Raw genomic sequence first — 21,345 nt, forward strand, 5'->3', positions numbered from 1 at the left:
TGCTGATGCTTAGATGTGTCCTATCTAAGAGTGACAAAGGAGAGATGGCCTGCAGGGTCACCTGAAGGTTTTCTTTTTTTTGGAAAATCTCAAGGGGAAAGATGTGATGGCTGATAGCTGAGAGGGAGAAGCTGGGAGGAACGGGATTTCTTATGGGATGATAAGGTGTTCTGTTATGGACATTGTTCAGTTTGATATGCTTATCAGACACCCAAGAGGAAGAGGTGTTGAATCAGCAGTTGGTTATGAGTCAGGGGTATTGTATGTGCCCATAGGTACTAGCCATGTTTTTTTAGCAAAATTGTGACCATCATTTCGGAAAACTATTTCATATATATAAAGACGTTGAAAGCTTATCAAGACTAGATTTAGAAAAAAGCATATAATACTCTGAGAAATTCTGTGTGCAGTGTCAGGTAGAAAGGAAAATGTTATCCAGTTCTGTCTATAAAACCCCTTTAGGCCAGGTGCAGTGACTCATGCCTGTAATCCCAACACTTTTAGGGGGCTGATATAGGAGGATTACTTGAGGCCAGCAGTTCAAGACCAGCCTGCGCAACATAGAGACTTCGTCTTTACAAAAATATACTTTAAAAAAATAGCCGGGCATGGTGGCATGTGCCTTGTTATCCCAGCTACTTGGGAGGTTGAAGTGAGAGGATCACTTGAGCTTGGGAGGTTGAGGCTGCAGTGAGGTGTGATTGTGCCACTACAGTACAGCCTGGGTGACAGAGTGAGACCCTCTCTCTCTCTCAAAAAAAGAAAATTCCACTTTATACAAAAATTTCCATGAGGGCATTGCCCACAGTTGGAAGGAACACTTAACCTTCCATTTACTACATTTATATGGAGACTTGTCTCTGAGGATGGGTTTTGGAGTTTAACTATATTAATTTGGGTATTTTTTTTTCTTTTTTTGAGACAGGGTCTCCCTCTGTCACCCAGGCTGGAGTGCAGTGGCACAGTCTCAGCTCACTGCAACTTATGCCTCCTGGGTTCAAGCGTTTCTCCCTGCCTTAGCCTCCTGAATAGCTGGGATTATAGGCGCCTCCAACACTTTGCCTGGCTAATTTTTGTACTTTTTTTTTTTTTTTTTTGAGACAGAGTCTCGCTCTCTCACCAGGCTGGAGTGCATTGGCGCAGTCTCAGCTCACTGCAACCTCCGACTCCCTGCTTCAAGCAATTCTCCTGTCTCAGCCTCCTGAGTAGCTGGGATTACAGGCACACACCACCATGCCCAGCTAATTTTTGTATTTTTAGTAGAGGTAGGGTTTTACCATGTTGGCCAGGATGGTCTCAAATTCCTGACCTCATGATCTGCCCACCTCGGCCTCCCAAAGTGTTGGGATTACAAGAGTAAGCCACCGTGCCCAGCCACATTTTTGTACTTTTAGTAGAGGTGGGGTTTCACCATGTTGGCCAGGCTGGTCTTGAACTCCTGACCTCAAGTGATCCACCCGCCTCAGCCTCCCAAATTGCTGGGATTATAGGTGTCAGCCACCACGCCAGGCCACATTTGGGGATTTTTGGAGGATGTGTTCATTCATGTGACAAATCTAGGTGCCTTATATGTACCCAGCATTTTGCAGGTATGGATGGCTTGGCAGCAAACAATACAGGAAAACCCCATCCTGTGGAGCCTTAGATGCTTGGGGGGCCGGGGGGGGGAACATGATTCTAGAAAAAATGAAATGTAATAGCCTTTCAAATGGTGACAGATGCTACAGAGAAAATTTCAGTGTGGGTAAAGGCAGAGGGTGAGCCCCATGGGAGAGTCAGTGTGCAAAATGGAAACTCACCAACATTTCTTCAACGGAGCTGTTTTGGAAAAAAGCCTGGGGCAGGCATGGTTGGCTATGTGCTAACCTTTCTATAGTGGAGGCGTGGGGAGGGGAGAGGCATTCTCAGCTGTTTTCTGTAGAAACACAGGAAGGTGAGGAGGAATGGTGGAAACTGAATGAGGAACAAAGGGTATTTGGATTTAAAGATACCAGGATTAGAAGTTCAGAGTCTAGGGTGCTCACCAGACAGCAGGTACGATTTAAAATTAGTGTTGAATTCCTGGCACCGGAACTCTAGTCCTTTACTATTTGGCGACTCCCAAATAGTGAAAGTTCATGAAGGAAGCATTAAGCCTATCTACTTAAAGTCCTTTGTACCCATTTCTCTCTCTTTGTAGATGTACGGTAGTCTCCCCCATCCGAGGATGCGGTGGGGGGGGGGACTACCATCATCCAAGGCCCTCAGTGGCTGAAGCCATGGATAGTTCTGAACCGTAGTGGTTTTCTTCCATACTTACACATATCTTTTTTTGTTTGTTTTGTTTTTGAGACTTAGTCTCACTCTGTCACCCAGGCTAGAGTGCAATGGCGTGATCTCAGCTCACTGCAATTTCTGCTTTGCAGGTTCAAGCAATTCTCCTGTTTCAGCCTCCTAAGGAGCTGGGATCACGGGTGCCTGCCAGCACACACGGGTAATTTTTGTATTTTTAGTAGAGATGGGGTTTCACCATGTTGGCCAGGCTGGTCTTGAACTGCTGACCTCAGGTGATCCACCTGCCTTGGCCTCCCAAAGTGCTGAGATTATAGGCATGAGCCTCCGTGCCCAGCCCTACTTACACATATCTATGGTAAAGTTTAATTTAAAAATTGAGCACAGTAAGAGAATAACCATGATAATAATAGAATAGTTACAACAATATACTCTTTACTATTTCATAGACAGAAGGTTCACTCTTTTTCTTTTTTGTGAGACAGAATCTTCCCTGTTGCCAGGTGCAAGGCTGGAGCACAGTGGCATAATCTCAGCTTACTGCAACCTCCGCCTCCTGGGTTCAAGCAATTCTCCTGCCTCAGCCTGCTGAGTAGCTGGGACTACAGGCATGCGCTACCACATCCAGCTAATTTTTGTATTTTTTAGTAGAGACAGGGTTTCGCCATGTTGGCTAGGATGGTCTCAATCTCTTTACCTCATGATCTGCCCACCTCGGCCTCCCAAAGTGCTGGGATTACAGGTGTGAGCCACCACGCGTGGCCAGAAGTTTCGCTCTTAAACCAGATCTCAACAACCTCAGCATACGACTCTTTTTTCTTTTCTTATTGGCTTGAGAACTTTCACCTTTTCGTATAAAGGAAGGCCTTTGTGGCTTCTCCTTGGCATATCCAAATGGCTAGCATCATTATGCTTGCTCTTTGGGGGCCATATTAAGTAAAATAAGGGTGACTTGAACACCAGTATTGTGATGCCACAACAATAGATCTGATCACCTGGGTGGCTACTAAGTGACTAAGGGTGAGTGGCATCTGCAGTGTGGAGATGCTGGACAGAGGGAGGATTCCCATCCCGCGTGGGTCTGTGGGAGATTTTATCATGCTACTCAGGACAGGCTGTGATTGAAGCCTTAGGAATTATTTCTGGGATTTCCCATTTAATCTTTTCAGTCAGCCATGGGTAGCTCAACCTGTGGAAAGCGAAACCATGGATATGGGGGGATGACTGTATAGCATCACAAGACATGAGCAAACTCCTTCAGTGGGCTGCCGCAGGGGATTTCACTCAGCGTGTCCTTAGCCTTCCTTGTTCTCTAAGCTCTCAACTAAGCTCGCAGCTTTGACCTTCACCTTCGTGGGTCTGAGCACACACCTGCTTTCTCACTTGCCTCGTGCATCCCGTGTTTCCAGGGCTAAGTTCAGGAGGTATAGGGCAGACATGACCTTCCCTCCCATGTCTCTTCCTTTAGTATTGTTTATTTTTAATAAAGGTGGAGAAACTTTTCTTCTTTGATAGACTATAATTTTAGGGTTACACAAATGTATGAGCTGTTGAAAAAGGTTTTATTGGGTTTGGCTTCTGAAGAATATAAAATATTGAATTTGTCCATTAAAGAGAGAACAATCTTGATTCAATGAGTATCAAGTAATGAAATAATATTTTAGTTCCATCTTGGCCAGTGGTTACAAAAAGGTCAATAAAAAGGAGGAGAAGAGAAACAGAACGGGCCTCAAGGAATTAAGGAGACAGAGAGAGAGCTGAAAGGGAAAAAAGGGAGAGAGGGAAAGGGAAAATGAGGGGATTTACCAAAGATAGTTAGATTTTATTTCCTCCTCTGCTTGTAGATATGGGGAACATGAAGCTCATAGAAACTGAGTACTTTGGTCAGTGTCACAGAGATGGGGAGCTGCGACCAGGGTTTTCCCCCTTATGACACATTAAGAAACCACTATTGGCTGAGCTTAGTTGCTCATGCCTGTAATCCCAGAACTTTGGGAGGCCGAAGTGGGAGGATCACTTGAGCCCAGGAGTTCGATATCATCCTGGGCAACATAGAGAGACCCAGTCTCTCTCTCTCTCTCTCTCTCTCTCTTTTTTTTTTTTTTTTTTTTTTTTTTTTGAGATGGTTGCTCTTGTTGCCCAGGCTGGAGTGCAATGATGCAATCTCGGCTCACTGCAACCTCTGCCTCCCAGGTTCAAGCGATTCTCCTGCCTCAGCCTCCTGAGTAGCTGGGATTACAGGCATGTACCACCATGCCTGACTAATTTTGTATTTTTAGTAGAGACGGGGCCAGGCTGGTCTTGAACTCTTGACCTCAGGTGATCCACCTGCCTCAGCCTCCCAAAGTGCTGGGATTACAGGTGTGAGCCACTGCGTCTGGCCGAGAGACCCAGTCCCTACCAAAAAAAAAAAAAAAATTAGCCGGGCACAGTGGCTTATCCCTATATTCCTAGCTACTTGGGAAGTAGAGGTGGGAAGATTGCTTGAGTTCAGAAGTTTGAGGCTGCAGTAAACTCTGATTGTTCCACTGTGCTCCATCCAGCCTGGGCAACAGAGCAAGACTCCATCTCACAAAAAAAAAAAAAGAAAGAAAAGAAAGAAAGGAAGAAACCAGTATTCAGAACTTTTCAAATCTTTGGGGGAAAAAACAACAAAAACTAAATACAACCACCACCAACAGTAAATAACAAAACTCTCTGCTAACCCTTGTCTAAGACTCCTGCTTGCTGGAAATGGTGCTGGGCGTTGTGATCCTGGGTGGAGAATGTCTCCTGTATCGCTGAAGCTGATGGCTTCCTGGTTTTAGCTTCCACTGAAAATGTTTTCTAACCCCATTTTTCTTTATCTGAGAGCTTTTTCCTTCTTCCTCCATTTATGTCTCAGTAAGGATTCGCAGATTCTTTTGTAATTCAGTGGGTTAGAATTCGTGGCTGTCCTGATGTATTTAGATGCTTCCATTATCAGAGACTTGTCTAGTGGGACTCGGTCAGGCTGGCTTCTCTGTTCTTTGGGCCCATGCTCTTGATTCCTTGAATGTTTCCATGATATCTCATGGCCCATCTTGTACTTTGTCTGCCCCAGTCTTGGAATCAGCAATTTCTTCAAGAAGCCCTGGTTCCTTTTAGGGGAGAATGGTATTGGAAACTAGGATCTGGGCACCAGCATGCTCTCAGCTGCTCTCAGCTCCTGCTGTGCCATTGCTTCTGGGGCCTCTCTGTGGGTAGAGCTAGGGACTGTGTGTGTGTGTGTGTGTGTGTGTGTGTGTGTGTGTGTGTGTGCTTGCATGCACATGTTTTTTCTCTCTTTCTCTAGCTCTGTCTATTCATACCTCTATGTCTATCTATAGCTGTGTATGTTTTAAAGGTAAGTTTAAGGAAAACCCATGGAGGTAGGGGTCTGCTTAAACACAGATGTGTAATAATTCTGGGTATATGTCTCTTCTTTTCTCTTGTTAACAGGTGGCTCAATCCCTTGTTTAAAATTGGCCATAAACGGAGATTAGAGGAAGATGATATGTATTCAGTGCTGCCGGAAGTCCGCTCCCAGCACCTTGGAGAGGAGTTGCAAGGGTGAGTGGGAGCAAAGTGGGCGCCAAGGAAGTGTGAGAGTGTCTGTGTGTGGGGAGTGGGTTTTGCCTTCCTGGGTCCTGTCTGGAGCCTCCGTTTACCCTTAAGGTGAACAATGTCACCTTCCTGAGGCTGTCCATGGGCTCAGCCTACTGTGGTGGCCTGGGGGACACTCCTATTTCCTGTGCCTCTGTAGAGGTGTGGGGCGCCAGTACCAAAGGCCGGAGATGGCTGAGGTCTGTCCCTGGAAGCGGAAGTGGAATGGCTGGAGGAGCCTGTCCGGCTTCTCTGTGCTCCTAATGGGGCTTCATTCCAGCAAAGCTTGGCAGTAACTCGTTTCCCCAGACATCCCCTCAAGGCCTGTGTCTCTGATGCTACATATTCTATACCACACATCTCCTTCAGGAGCCTGGGAGCAATGAGCAGCCTTTATGAGATGGTCGCAAAATGCCCTGTCTTAAATGCCCACCTGTCACTCCGCCACCTCCCCTGTTTTACGCTGTGGCAGGGTGCACTCTTATTGATGAAGCTTTTTCCTCATTGTAGGTTCTGGGATAAAGAAGTTTTAAGAGCTGAGAAAGAAGCACAGAAGCCTTCTTTAACACGAGCAATCATAAAGTGTTACTGGAAATCTTATTTAGTTTTGGGCATTTTTACATTAATTGAGGTAAAAGCTTTTACATGTTGTGAATTGTTCTTCAGGATGCACAGAGTAAATGTGCTCGCCATTAATGGGTGCCATAATGGTTGGGGGAACAGAAGGGAGACGTGGCCAGATGGGGTTTGAAGGTATTTTAAGGTCTAAGGATTAAACATGTCTAGGAAGCATTAGGTAGTTAGTTCAGTGAGTATATTTATCCGGGTGAATACTTAAGTGACTGAAGCTCAAGGTCATTATTGCTTTACGTGTAACCAATTAAAATACAGTGTCATGAAAGAAGAGCATTTTATTCTATGGTAGGACAATATTGGTGCTCAGTAAATGTTCTTTTTTTTTTCTCAGATGGAGCCTCTTTCTGTTTTCCAGGCACTGGAGCACAGTGGCATAATCCTGGCTCACTGCAACCTCTGCCTCCCGGGTTCAAGCGATTCTCCTACCTCAGCCTTCTGAGTAGCTGGGATTATAGGCACATGCCACCATGCCTGGCTAATTTTTGTATTTTTGGTTTTTTTTTTTAGACAAGAGTCTCACTCAGTTGCCCAGGCTAGAGTGCAGTGGTGTGATCTCTGCCTCCCGGGTTGAAGCAATTCTCCTGCCTCAGCCTCCTGAGTAGCTGGGACTGCAGGCATGTGCCACCACACCAGGCTAATTTTTTTGTATTTTTAGTAGAGACAGGGTTTCACCATGCTTGGCCAGTCTGGTCTTGAACTCCTGACTTCGTGGTCCACCTGCCTCGGCCTCCCAAAGTGCTGTGATTACAGGCATGAGCCACCATGCCTGGCCAAGTAAATGTTTTAAATACTAAGAGTCACCCCTGGTCAGATAGAGGATCCTACAGCCTCAAGGAGTATGTGCCTTGTGGTTTGGAGGAAGTGATTTTGGATCAGAGCCCAGAGTAATGTAAGACCTTTTACAGATGTTCAACAAATCATTGTTCACCAAGCCAAATCTGATAAATGCTCTCCTGGGGAGGTATTGTCACCTCTCTCTTCTCAGGGAAATAGAACTGAGGGCCTTGCTGTTGGTGGTGCCCCAGAGGCTGGAGCTGGCTGAAGCCCCCAAGAGCTACCCACTCCCAGGGGTCCCAGGTGCTGGGAGCCAAAGCCCCCTCTGGGAAGAAGGTCCAACTACCGTGCACCCTAGAAAACTCATGCAGCACCCATTCGGGATGTCTTCCTTGTGGTTGGAGTGAATTGTTGGTTGGAAGGTAGAGTCTTGGTGCCTGGCCTTGCAGAGGGTGTATAAATGGACATTCCATGAAAAATCACAGGCAGAGATCCAGGAGGGCCATGACCTCCGTTGCCGCCAAGGGCCTCTGTCGAGATCCTGCAGCAAGCCAGTGTTCTACCTGGGCACAGTGCCAGGTAGCCTGCCTGTTCTTGTCTGCAGCCTGCTAGAGGGGATGCAGAGGGTCCCACTGGGTGACTTGTGCCCTCTGTGCCATGAGACTAGCAGGGGTGGGCATTGCCATTGCTACAAATGGGTAGCTTTAAATGCAGGGTGGGGAATTGTCCTGGTGCATTTTTTGGGAGTGAGGTTGGTTTGTATGTGGGGGGCTGTAGCTCCTGTTGAAAATGCCTTTTTTTTTTTTTTGTGACGGAGCCTTGCTCTGTCACTCAGGCTCGAATGCAGTAGTGCAATCTCAGCTCACTGCAACCTCTGCCTCCCGTGTTCAAGCAATTCTCCTGCCTCAGCCTCTCAAGTAGTTGGGACTACAGATGCACACTGCCACACCTGGCTAATTTTTTGTATTTTAGTAGAGATGGATTTCACCGTGTTCCCAGGCTGGTCTCAAATTCCTAAGCTCAGGCAATCTGCCTGCCTCAGCCTCCCAAAGTGCTGGGATTATAGGTGTGAGCCATCGCGCCAGCCTCAATGTGCTTTTTATTATGGAGGGCACAGTGAGCAGTGGGAGGCAGGTAGCTGAACTCTGCCCTATACGTGGGGAATCTGTCAGACAACAGGGAACTGGATGGTCCTGGGAGATGGATCGTCTCATTGGTGACAAAGGTGTGTTGACCAGGATGCCAGATGGTGAATGCCACCTTTGAGAGGGTACCCACCCGACCCCCCCACCCCATGCTGCTGTGGCTTTGGGAGAACCTGTAGAATAACCAGTGAAACTGACGTGATGGGGGAAGAGGGTGTCAGAGTCTCTCAGGTTCTCCCAGTCCGTTTTTAACCTGTGTGGGGTGTCCCAGCAATGATGTTTCCACATGGCCCCCACACATCTCAGTTGGAGAGAAATAGAATGACAAGTTGGTGTCAGTGTGGCCAGTGTGTACAGGATCTCCTGGCCCAGTTTGGCTGTACAACTTCACAAAAGTTGTCCCATAGCCATGGAGCCTCTGTAAGTGCCTAAGGCTCAGGCCAGGTGTCTGGTTAGGTGTGGTAGGAATGAGTGGCCTCACATAGGTTTCGAGGCAGACGTCCTGCAGTTACTTCCATTTCTCTCATTTCTCTGTGTTACCAGCTGCTTATGAAATTGAAAACAAGGAGATTTACAAGGAACTGAGCTTGTGGTGCTCAGCACTGTCTGTGCTGTCATGGGCTGCCAGCCACTTGGGGTGGGTTCTCTAACCCACAGATGGCGATAGACTAGAATGAGATTTGATAAGCTTTTGGGAGAAGCAGGCACAGGAGTAGAGGCTGCGGCAACTCGAGTTTCTCCTGAGATGAGGACAGGCCCTGCTCTGGTGCTGGGAGCATGGGAATCCTTACTGCTGGTGGGCATGTTGGGAGATGCCCAGATCGAGGGGAGCTTAGTATAGGTACCATTGGCGGAGTGCTGGTCTTTCTTTTAGGGGGATGGTTATTGGGGAGTCACAGCAGAAGAATAGGGAGTGGAGGACCTGGCAGATATGGGGGCTCATGCTCAGTCTTAGCAGCAGTGCTGTAGAAGCAGCAGCAGGACCAGTAGTGGTTGGTACTCTGTAGTAGTAGCAGCAGCAGGGCTGGTAGCAGTAGTTATAGTAATAATGACAGTGAGTGCTTGAAAAACACTATGTACCAGGAACTGCTATGAGTACTTTATATATATGTTACTTTTATTCTTTTGGTTGATTTAGTAAGGTGGAAGGTAGTCGTCGTCGTCTTCTTTTTTTTTTTTGAAATAGGGTCTCACTCTGTTGCCCAGGCTGGAGTGCAGTGGTGCTATCTCAGCTCACTGCAGCCTTGGCCTCCTGGGCTGAAGCAATCCTCCTGAGTAGCTGGGTCCACAGGTGTGCGCCACCATGCCTGGTTAATTTTTGTATTTTTTGGTTTGCTACGTTGCCCAGGTTGGTCTTGAACTCCTGGGCTCAAATAGTCCTCCCGCCTTGGCCTCTCAAAGTGCTGGGATTATAGGCATGAATCACCATGCTCAGTCAGAAGGCATTCTTTTTACCCTTACTTTGGGGAAGAGGACACTGGGTGCCATGTAGTTATGTAATGTGTTCAGGGCTACACGAAGTGTAAGTGACAAAGCCCAGATCCAGTCTCAGGCGTGCCGACTTAGGGCCCTGACCATCTCCAGACTCTCATAAAGGTGTCTTGAGAACTCTGTATTCAGGGTCTCTAGCACATGCTTCTTGAACTTGGCCTAGGGATGAATCAGATGCTAAGAGCTCCCCGGAGCAGTGGAGCATGGCTGTGGGAAATCAGATTGAGGATTATAAGTTACCCTAGGTTCCTGTGTCTCTTCGGTCTGGAAAGTCAGGTGACGTTCTAGAGAGTGGCTGGGGTGCTGGCCAGGTCAGAGCACCAAGGTACCTTCAGGTTGACCAGGAACCCTTTTTAAAAAAATTTTTTTTTTGTTTGAGGAGGGGGTCTCACTCAGGCTGGAGTCCAGTGGTGTGATCTCAGCTCACTGCAACCTCCGTCTCCCCGGGCTTCAGCAATCCTCCCGCCTCAGCTTCCTGAGTAGCTGTGACTATAGGCATGCACCATGCCTGGCTTATTTTTTGTATTTTTAGTAGAGACGACGTTTTACCACATTGCCCATGCTAGAACTCCTGAGCTCGAGCCATCGGCACACCTTGCTTTACCAAAGTGTTGGGATTACAGGTGTGAGACACTGTGTCTGGCTGACCAAGAATCCTTTAGAAAACTGTCTCCCACTGAGTACCATCCTCCAAATGTACGAGGCGTGGCAGCCCTGCTGACCCAGGCTCCACGTCCATGCTGTGAAGACACCATTCCCAGTTGTCTCCTCCTCGGACAGGTGAGGGGGAAGCTTGGGATCTTGCATGGTCATGACACTGACTGAGTCTGGGGAGACATCAAGTTCCCTGAAAGGCCCCTGGTTTCCTGCAGAGCAGTGGTATCTCTGCAGTTTTAGAAGCCTTTGGCTTGAATCATGAAGTGGTTGTACAGTTAGCTTGGAAGAATGAGGACCCCAGATCAGTCAATAGTATGGGGACAGCTCTTCTGTCCTGGTATCTGGACCCTCCCACTAGCAAGGTGGGCCCCAGGTATTAGGGCAGCAGGCTAAGGTAGTAAGATGGACCCATACAGTGCTGGTGGCAGACACCTCTGATGAAAGTGGAGCCTGGCATTTCACAAGAGAGCACTTGTTGGTCCTGTGTTTATATCAGTATCTTGGTGGCTTATGGTATAAAATTAGACAGTAGTTGATTATTCTTTAGATGAGCATGGTGACTAGTGGATGATGCTCTTTTTTTTTTTATTTCTTTTTTTGAGACAAAGTCTTGCTCTTTTTGCCCAGGCTGGAGTGCAATGGTGCAATCTCAGCTTACTGCAACCTCCGCCTCCCAGGTTCAAGCAATTTTCCTGCCTCAGTCTCCCAAGAAGCTGCGATTACAGATGTCTGCCACCCTCTGGCTAATTTTTGTATTTTTAGTAGAGATGGGGTTTCACCATGTTGGCCAGGCTGGTCTCAAACTTCTGACCTCCGGTGATCCACCCACCTTGGCCTCCCAAAGTGCTAGGATTACAGGCATGAACCACCATGCCCAGCGGATGATGCTCATTTTAACTTTGTGTCCTTAACATAGTAAGTGGTAGAACTTTTAGTTCCAATGCAGTGAGGTTCAGGGACCTAAAGGTCTTCCCAGATCAACTCAAGGTTATCCTTGGATTTTTTTTTCCCTCTTCCTTCTGGCAGTGAAAAGCAGCCTGAATTCTAATACAAATACTCTTGTTGTCCCAGACTTGCTGATTGACACTTTGCTGTTTTGGAGAAGTTGGAGAGAAATAATTTCTGATGATGAAGGTAGTGAGTGTTACATCTCAAAAGCATTTCAGGTGCTGTTTTGGGTTTTCAATCATTAAGGCTAGTTATTGACCAGGCATGGTGGCTTATATCTGTAATCCCAGCATTTTGGGACCCCAGGGGATGATTAGTTATACATACAACTGATTTTGTGAAGATGCTTTTTATTTTTTGGTCTTGTATCTATGCTGCTTGTTGGAGTTTGAATTTTAGATAGTGGAAGCTCTAAACTCAACCTAGCATTTTGTTAAAAGCTTCTGTGATGACCTTCAGGCCTTTTTTAAACCCATTTATGTTGGAGGTTGCCAATTTTTTTTTAAAATCAGATCTTGGCAATGACCTTGAGCAGTAGGATATAAATAACTCCCACAAGCTTAGCATTCCAATAATGGAACACTAGGCATAAATGGTTACTTCCTTTGGTTACAGAACAACTGTACAGGGGATCCATAACTCCCTAGCCATATATTCTTAACCAAACAGAATGCAAGCAGGGTCTTCCCTGGGAACTACTGGTGGCACTAGCAGGAAGAGTCTTTGAGGTTATAATTTCAAAGTAATGCAAACCCCTGTCCTGTGAGAGTTGAGGAATGATTGTAATGCTCAGAGAAACAAGTACTAGTCTAATGGTGAACACGGTGCTCTTACAGGCAGATGCTAATTAGAACAGAACAGCCTGTGACTTTCCAGCACACAAGTCCCTGTGTGCACCTCCATGGTGACAGTGATGGGGACTGAGCAAGCCTCCACCCACTTACAGCTTGGGAATCCTCTGTGTGAGCCAAACCATGACGCAGGGTGCCTCTCCACTCAAATCTATGCTCTTTGCTGGTCTTTCTATTTTGGATAGTTGAAGACTATCTAAATGTTTTTCTGAGAAATGAGATGTGTTTTTAATAATTCCAATTGTACATTTTTTGGCCAACTGTCTGATATGAGGGCCACGCCCAAACCTCATATGGTGTTTTCTTCCTTTGATTTTTTTTTTTTTTTTTTTTTTTTTTTTTGAGCCAGAGTCTTGCTCTGTTACCCAGGCTGGAGTGCAGTGGCATGATCTTGGTTCGCTGAAAACTCTGCCTCTTGGGTTCAAGCCATTCTCCTGCCTCAGCCTCCCAAAGTAGCTGAGATTACAAGCATATGCAACCACATGCAGCTAATTTTTGTATTTTTAGTAGAGATGAGGTTTTACCGTGTTAGCCAGGATGGTTTCAATCTCCTGACCTTGTGACCTGCCTGCTTCAGCCTCCCAAAGAGCTGGGATCTTTCCAAAAATATAAAAATATGATAGGATACTGAGCTCCCCTCTACCCCAAGCCAGCTTCAGTAACTATGAACTCATGGCCACTCTTGATTTTTATAAAGCTCTGCTCAGTGCCCTCTTTAGATACGAGTGTGTGTGTGTGTGTGTGTGTGTGTGTGTGTGTGTGTATTTTTGTTTGTTTGTTTGTTTTGAGATAGAGTCTTGCTCTGTTTTGCCCAGGCTAGAGTACAGTGGTATGATCTTGGTTCACTGTAACCTCTGCCTCCTGGGTTCAAGCAATTCTCCTGGCTCAGCCTCCTGAGTAGCTGGGATTACAGGTGTCTGCCACCATGCCTGACTAATTTTTGTATTTTCAGTAGAGATGGGGTTTCTGCCATGTTGGCCAGGCTGGTCTTGGACTCCTGACCTCATTTGATCCACCTGCCTCGGCCTCCCAAAGTGCTGGGATTAGTGGTAAGAGCCACCGCACCCGGCCGTGTGTGTATTTTTTAATTGAGGAAACCATGTTGCTTGTCCTGCATGGATTTCCATGGTCTAGATTGGGCTGACTGCATATCCCCATTCCCTCTCTCACGGCCCTCTGCATCCCTGCATGCTGTGTCATTTAACATGTCTGTCTGGTACTGGCAGTCAGTAGTTATATCTAGAAGCTTGATGTGATTCAGGTTTTATTTCCCCCACCCCTTTTGGCCAGAGTACTTTGTAGGCAGGGGTGTGTACCACCTACCACTTCGAGATACCTCACTTAGGTTTGGTTGTGTGTGTGTGATATTTGGAGCCATTCATGATTATTGCTTAAGGTCCATTAATTTGTTAGGAGTTTGCAAAGTGGTGATATTCCAATTCCTCATTTATTAGTGGAAATAATTGCATCAAGAAAAGTTTTGCCATTATCAACTCTTTGATACCCCGAGTTACAGTACACCTACAGGAAAGGCAGGAGAAATGGTTAATTTTGTTACTTTTTTTAAAACTGATTTTCAAAATAATGAGTGATTCTCCAACATGTTCCTCTGGAGTTAATGGATGCTTTGTTATTGCTTGTTCTGTTTGGTTTGATGAGTATGATTGTGAGCTCATGGATCTAAACGGTTCTGATGTGCTGATCGTTACAGTTATTATCCCTGTGCCATGCTTTGGCTGTCTTTGGCTAGTGGGGGTCTACTGAAGTCAGGTCCTGAGTCTTGCATGTATATATCATGCTAGCTTCTTCATTTTCTGGTGTGACAAGGTATTTCAGGCTCCTTGAACAGTTTTTGCCACAGCTGTGGAATCAACCATTTTTCTTAGCAGCTTTAACTCCTTTTATATGTGTATGTTTATATTTAAAGATAAACGTATCATGAATTTATGTGAGTATTTCCAAATCAGATTCAAGACGTTAGTGTTTTTACTTACCTCTTTACTCTTACATCTGTATCTCTTTTCTCCCTTCATCTGTTCTTTTATCTCCCTAGCCTAATCCAGCTCTTGATATCAACACACGTATTCATTTATTTTATCTTACAGTATCAACATTATTACCCGTAGTATGATTTCTGAAAATAATTTAAAGTTTTTTCTTTGCAGTTTACATTGTCCTTAGGGTAGACAATAACGTGCAGAGACTATCTTTTCAAACTATTTCGTTTAAAGTCAAACAAACTAGTTAAATAAACTATTTTGTTTAAAGTTAAAAAACAAATTATGATTCAACCTTTTGTTTGGTAGATACAGTCTTTACTGAACATTGAATTTTCCCTGCTGTGCAGAATGGAAGGTTTTAGCTCTATCACTGAAATCTCAGCGTCTGTTTTTCTGAAGGGATTTTCTTAGAAGCCTGACAAATAGCAGCAGCTCTGATGAAAAGCCCTTTGTGGTCTTAAAAGTTCTTCACAGCGGGTCTCCAGCCCCTCCAGACTCAGACACAAAGATAGTGCGGGAGAGGAGGATAGTGATGTGCATAGGCGTTGGTTTCTACACTCCAGAATCTTCCAGGGATGGGGAACTCAGGCCCCACCCTGATCATGGAACCTAAATCTGGGGGATGGGTCCTGAGCATCAGTGAGTGTGTAAGCCTCCCAGGTGATTTTAATTTGCAGTCAGGACTGTACCGATTCAGGGAGGACTTCAGGTATATCCAGTGTCTTAACGGTTATTATTTCCCCATTCACTCTTTTTCTTCCTTATCTCTGGATCTTTCTCAACCCTACTTTTGTCCACTGCTCCCTCATTTCTTTTTTTATTTTTTCCTGAGACAGAGTCTTGCTCTGTCCCCCAGGCTAGAGTGCAGTGGCACAATCTCAGCTCACTGCAACCTCCACCTTCCGGCTTCAAGCAATTCTTGTGCCTCAGCCTCCCCAGTAGCTGGGATTACAGGTGCGAGCTACCACATCCAGCTAATTTTTGTATTTTTAGTAGAGATGGGGTTTCACCATATTGGCCAGGCTGATCTTGAACTCCTGACCTCAAGTGATCCACTTGCCTTGGCCTCCCAAAGTGTGGGGATTATAGGCAGGAGCCACTGTGACCCACTGTGTTTTCCCATTTCTAAAACAAACGGTTACTCATTTTTCCACAGCTCACTCTTTTATGCTTGTATTTTTCTTTTCTTTTTTTCTTTTTTTGGAGATAGAGTCTTGCTTTGTCTCTAGGCTGGAGTGCAGTGGTGCAATCTCAACTTACTGCAACCTCTGCCTCCCTGGTTCAGGTGATTCTCCTGCCTCAGCCTCCTGAGTAGCTGGGACTACAGGTACATGCCACCATACCCAGATAATTTTTTTGTATTTTTAGTAGAGACAGGGTTTTACTGTGTTAGCCAGGATGGTCTCGATCTCCTGACCTTGTGATCCACCTGCCTTGGCCTCCCAAAGTGCTGGGATGACAGGCGTGAGCTTCTGCGTCTGGCCTGCTGGTATTTTTCACTCAAACATGTTCTACTTTGGTAGCTCATTTCTATTTCCTGTGTTTTCTTTCCTTCTCATGCATCAGGTATGGTGCAGTTGGGCAAGAAGTATCTGAAGTGCATGGGGGAGCAGGAGCATGGAGGCTCCATCCCCACTGGGCCTAGACATGTAATGTGTTACTCCAAGAAAGCATGGGATGGGGCTCAGGTGTCAGGAGGCTGAGTGCCAAATACTCCATTGAGAATTATCTGCCTTCAAGTACTCTGGGACTCCGGTAGAACCTGAAGTATGGAGCATTGAAGTATCCCATTGGACTCTTAAAAATTTCTGTGGTTTCACAGTTGAGAATTCTTGTGAAGGAGTAAGGACTATATTGTTAGATTGTTTGTGGAAAGACTCTTCACCAGGTCATGGATTGGTTGGTCTCCAAGATAGAGAATCTATGTGAGTTACTTTTGACCTTGTTACTGATATCCAAAAAGTTTAAACTTGGTTAGTTATAATTTTGATAATGAGTATTCTCCGTGTTGATTTGTTTCTTATTAGTTGAGGGCTTAGATATGGGATGGAGAGGTCTAAGGGAAGGCAGAGACCAAAAACCAGCATTACTCACCAGTGAGCCCGTTTGCTTGCCTGGATTATTAAATGCTGTCTCTCAGCAAGGAAACCTGGACAGTTAGGTGGTTGTGACTTGCCTGCCTTTTGCATTCTCTTTTGCTGGGTTTATTGCATCTGTTATTTCCTCTGGTGGGAGGGCATCCCTCTTGCCATTTGAATCACACTCACCTCAGGCTGAAATGGAAAAGTGTATAACCAGCAACAGTGGCTCCCAGGGACCGTGAGAAGTTTCAGGAACATTTCGAAAGGCAAGCGTTAGCACTGAGCTTCTGGCTGATAGCCCAGGTGTGTTTGCTGCCGCCCTGGTTGCCCTTGGCATTCCAGAGCCGGGGCTGCCCATGTGAGCAGTTTGGCCTTCTTACTTCTCAGGGTAAACTTCCAGATGTTCATCTGAGTAGACTCTAAACAGTCCATGTTATGACCCATTGTACCGGGGGCTCTTCCATAAACTCCCAGTGCCTCTGATTGGGCACACTGTGAACCTCTGTGTTCTTGATATCTGATCATCTTATTCTTAATTCTTCAACTAAATGGTATTTTCTGATTTCTGTATCATAGGGGAAATTTTCCATGACCTCATGGAAGGCAATGCAGTTGGTGAAGTCTGTGTGTGTGTGTGTGTGTGTGTGTGTGTGTGTGTAAATGTCTTTTGTCAATATCCTGATCCAGTGCTAGTTGTTTGGGCTGAAAGTGTGTGTTAATTTTTTTTTTTTTTTGAGATGGAGTTTCGCTCTTGTTGCCCAGGCTGGAGTGCAATGGTAGGATCTTGGCTCAACGCAACCTCCATCTCCCGGGTTCAAGCAATTCTCTTGCTTTAGCTTCCTGAGTAGCTGGTATTGCAGGCATGTGCCACTATGCCCGGCTAAATTTGTATTTTTAGTAGAGATGGGGTTTCTCCATTTTGGTCAGGCTAGTCTCGAACTTCTGACCTCAGGTGATGTGTCCATCTCGGCCTCCCAAACTGCTGGGATCACAGGCGTGAGCCACCATGCTCTGCCTGTTTTTGTTTTTTATTGATTCTTCTTACCTCACTTCAGATAAAAAACAGCTATCAATAGCAAACTTGTCAGGTGTTTATCATGTCTTTGTTAAGAAGGAGAGATTGCTTAAAAGGAAAAGTTTTGTTTCAAAGTCTTGAAAGATTTTCAAACTTTGTGCATTTTGTCTTTGGAGAATTCAAGAGGAAATGATGTCAAGGGCCTACGTGTTTACTTTTGCTGACTTGGATTTGCAATGAGTGTTTGGTTTTCTTTGATGAAGAAGGGTCCCTTACAAGGAGTTCTAGAGGGAGGAAGTAGGTTATGGGGTGAAGTGGTCATGTGGCAGGGGGAGGAAAGGAAAGCTCTTTGCTTACCTCAAACCGTGGCTCAAGCTGCATTCTGCTGTTTCTTTACCTTTAGTCTTGGGGATTAAAATTTCATTCCTTGTGTCTTGTTCAGAAGGTAAGCCCCCATGCCTCCCAGTTTATTTGTGTGGATTTTAATTTCACCTCAGGGAATAGCTGATTATTAATATTGCTTCAAAACCAGGATCTTCAAAGTATGGCTGATATAGAGACCTACTGATGATATTACCTTTGAGCTTAATTTCTGCAGTGTTTCATTTTGGACTCTGCACTACCTGAGCCAAGATGGCAGTTCTTCTGGGCATGTCTGAGCTTGTAGGGGGCAGAAACATTGAAGCAATGTCCCGTGGGACCAAGAGCCTGGAATCCTCCCAAGCCTGCTTCTTTTCTCTACTCCAACTGAAGCTGGACTTGGTTGTTTTAGATCTACTGACATGTAGAGTTCAGACTGGGAAGAATTGGAGAGTTTGATTTTCTGATCTGGGTTTGTGCCAATATCTCAGTTCTTAAAGGCTCTTAATGGTGAAGAAGGTGGCAGGAGTGGTGGCCTCCTGTACACGAGCCTTCTCAACTTTCCCGTGTGCCGTGATGTCAAGAGTACAGAGGAAGTGGGTGAGAGCTGGGGTGTCCTTATGTAAGCAAATTCCTTTTTTCTCTTGGGCCGCTTTTTTCCTTATTCACCTTAGGCCAAGACTTAATTTGATAGTTTGCCAAGTATGCTTTAAAGCACTGTTTGTAATACGAGCGCCCACAGTATACCAAGAACAATGCACTAAAACATTATTGACTTTGAAATTAGAATTTTGGCTTCAGGTTAAAACTTCTATCAGCTTGTCTTAAAGAAGAAAACAGTTCTGCTTTTCTTTTAGATTAATGATGAATGTTGAATTTTGAAAATATGAAAGTAAAGCTTGTGTTAAGAAAAAATGGACTTGGGTATGGTGACTCAGATCTGTAATCCCAGAACTTTGAGAGGCTAAGGTAGGAGGATCACTTGAGCCTAGGAGTTCAAGACCAGCGTGGGCAACATAGTCAGATACTGTCTCTTAAAAAAAAAAGAATTAGCTGGACATGGTAGTGTACACTTGTAGTCTCAGCTATGTGGAAGGCTGAGGATTGCTTGAGTCAGGGAGTTCGAGGCTGCTGTGAGCTGGGATTGTGCCACTGCACTCCAGCATGGGTGACAGAGCGAAAAAAGAAAACCCCATCTGAGAAAAGAAAAAGGAAAAAGAAAAAATGGTGTGGTCTATATGTCTAATTAAAGGCTTTTCTTTTTCTTCTTTTAGGAAAGTACCAAAGTAATCCAGCCCATATTTTTGGGAAAAATTATTAATTATTTTGAAAAGTATGATCCCACGGACTCTGTGGCTTTGCACAAAGCATACGCCTATGCTACAGTGCTGACTTTTTGCACGCTTATTTTGGCTATACTGCACCACTTATATTTTTATCACGTTCAGTGTGCTGGGATGAGGTTACGAGTAGCCATGTGCCATATGATTTATCGGAAGGTAAGTGACATTTAGCATTAAACGTGTACCTCACCTGAAGCATCAGATACATTCTGGGAAAGTATTATATGAATTAAATATTACACAAATAGCCACTGCACTCCAGCTTGGGTGACAGAGCAAGACCCTGTCTCTAAAAAAAGAAAAAAGGAGAAAACTTCTGTAAATAGAATCATTTACACCTTACTAGAGAAGTTTGCTATTTACATCAGGCCAGTGTTCTTTTTCTTTACGCAAAATGTTTCCGGTGTACAATGAAAGTTTTCTACTGCTGTCAGGGCACGGCTGCCTTTGATAAAAGGCTGTTGTAGACACTAAATTTATAATGAAGTTGAATTAAAAATATCAAATTGGTTATCAGTGTTTCTTTACCTCAATCTCACAGTTGTATTTATGGAAATTTTTGTTGCTGTTCATTAAAACCTTCACTTACATCACAGTTGTACTCAGAAGTCAACTTCAGTGAAATTGGATCTATGAAATTAAATCTAGGAGAAAAGAATATACTTGAGAAAGTGAATTCTTGTATTTTTAAAAGGAACCATTTGGTCATATTCAATATAATTTTCTTAATGGAAGAAAAATGTAAATGGAATCCACATCAAATACAGGCTTTCTTTATATTCTGAATCTAGTTGTTGTTTTCAATGGTTTGTAAGAAAATAGTTGGGTGTTTGGGATAACACCTTGAATTTTTGATTGTTTTTCACAATTTTGGAGAGGACTTATAGTGTTTCTATTTTATGTTGGTTTTCATTCAAAGTAAGTTTTTCTTTCTTTCTTTCTTTTTTTGAGACAGAGTCTCACTCTGTCACCCAGGCTGGAGTACAGTGGTGTGATCTTGGTTGGCTGCGGCCTCCACCTCTCGAGTTCAAGAAATTCTCGTGCCTTAGCCTTCCACGTAGCTGAGACTAGAGGCATACACCACCATACCATGCTAATTTTTGTATTTTTAGTAGAGACGGGTTTTCACCTTGTTGGCCAGGGTGGTCTCGAACTCCTGACCTCAAGTGATCTGCCCACTTAGGCCTCCCAAAGTGTTGGGATTACAGGTGTGAGTGATTGTGCCCAGCCTCAAAGTAAGTTTTTACATTAAACAGTTGTCCCTTGGTATTCTTGGGGGATCGGTTACAGGACCTCTTGAGGATACCAGAAATCGGAGGATGCTTAAGTCCCTCATATAAAGTGACATGGTATTTGCATATAACCTATTCACATCCTTCCATATATGGCATTTTATTTATTTTTTTATTTATTTTAAATAATTTCAACTTTTATTTTAGATTCAGGGGTATATGTGCAAGTTTGTTCCGTGGGTGTATGGTGTGATGCCGAGGTTTGGGGTGTGAATGATCGCGTCCCCCAGGCTGTGAGTGTAGTACCCCATAGGTAGTTTTTCAGCCCTTGCCCCATTCCCTCTCTCCCCACTCTAGTCATCTTCTGTGTCTGTTGTTCTCATCTTTATGCCCGTCTGTACCCGTGATTACCTCCCACTTGTAAGTGAGAACATCTGGTATTTGGTTTTTGGTTCTGGCGTTAATTTCCTTAGGATAATGGTCTCCAGCTGCATCCATGTGGCTGCAAACGACATGATTTTGTTGTTTTTTTAACGAATGCACTCCCATGTACTTTAAATCATCTCTGGTTTACTTATAATATCTAATACAATGTAAATATACATTATATATTATAAATTGTACATTATATAATTGTACATTGTATGATGTAAATATACATTGTATTAGGTATTATAAATAAATGTTTAGGGAATAGTGACAAGAAAAAAATTCTGTGCATATTCAGTACAGACACAATCACCTATTTTGTTTTCCTCAAATATTTTCAATCCCAGGTTGGTTGAATCCAGGATGCAGAACCCCTACATATGGAGGGCTGACTGTATTTTCTTTCTCATCAGGGCAGTAATAATAAGACCTGATTTGATATGTTCTTATTTGTACGTTTTATATTGAGATATGCCATAAATCATACTGTAGTTTGCCCTGGTCTTGAC

At 44.6% G+C, this 21,345-nt stretch overlaps 1 protein-coding gene across 3 annotated transcripts in view; it reads left to right on the forward strand.

Annotated features, from left to right (window-relative positions):
* Positions 1–21,345, forward strand: part of ABCC4 (ATP binding cassette subfamily C member 4 (PEL blood group)) — a 283,152-nt gene that overhangs the window by 44,193 nt on the left and 217,614 nt on the right. For 2 of the 3 annotated variants that reach the window (XM_003928200.3, XM_074387538.1), the window contains exons 2-4: positions 5,731–5,841; positions 6,385–6,505; positions 19,107–19,331. In XM_003928200.3, coding sequence (XP_003928249.2) covers positions 5,731–5,841; positions 6,385–6,505; positions 19,107–19,331 — 457 coding nt within the window. The remainder of the gene's footprint in view (positions 1–5,730; positions 5,842–6,384; positions 6,506–19,106; positions 19,332–21,345) is intronic. The other variant, XM_074387539.1, reaches the window with a different exon arrangement.

This window comes from Saimiri boliviensis, chromosome 16 (genome assembly GCF_048565385.1).
Source record: "Saimiri boliviensis isolate mSaiBol1 chromosome 16, mSaiBol1.pri, whole genome shotgun sequence".
Taxonomy (NCBI): Eukaryota; Metazoa; Chordata; class Mammalia; order Primates; family Cebidae; genus Saimiri; species Saimiri boliviensis.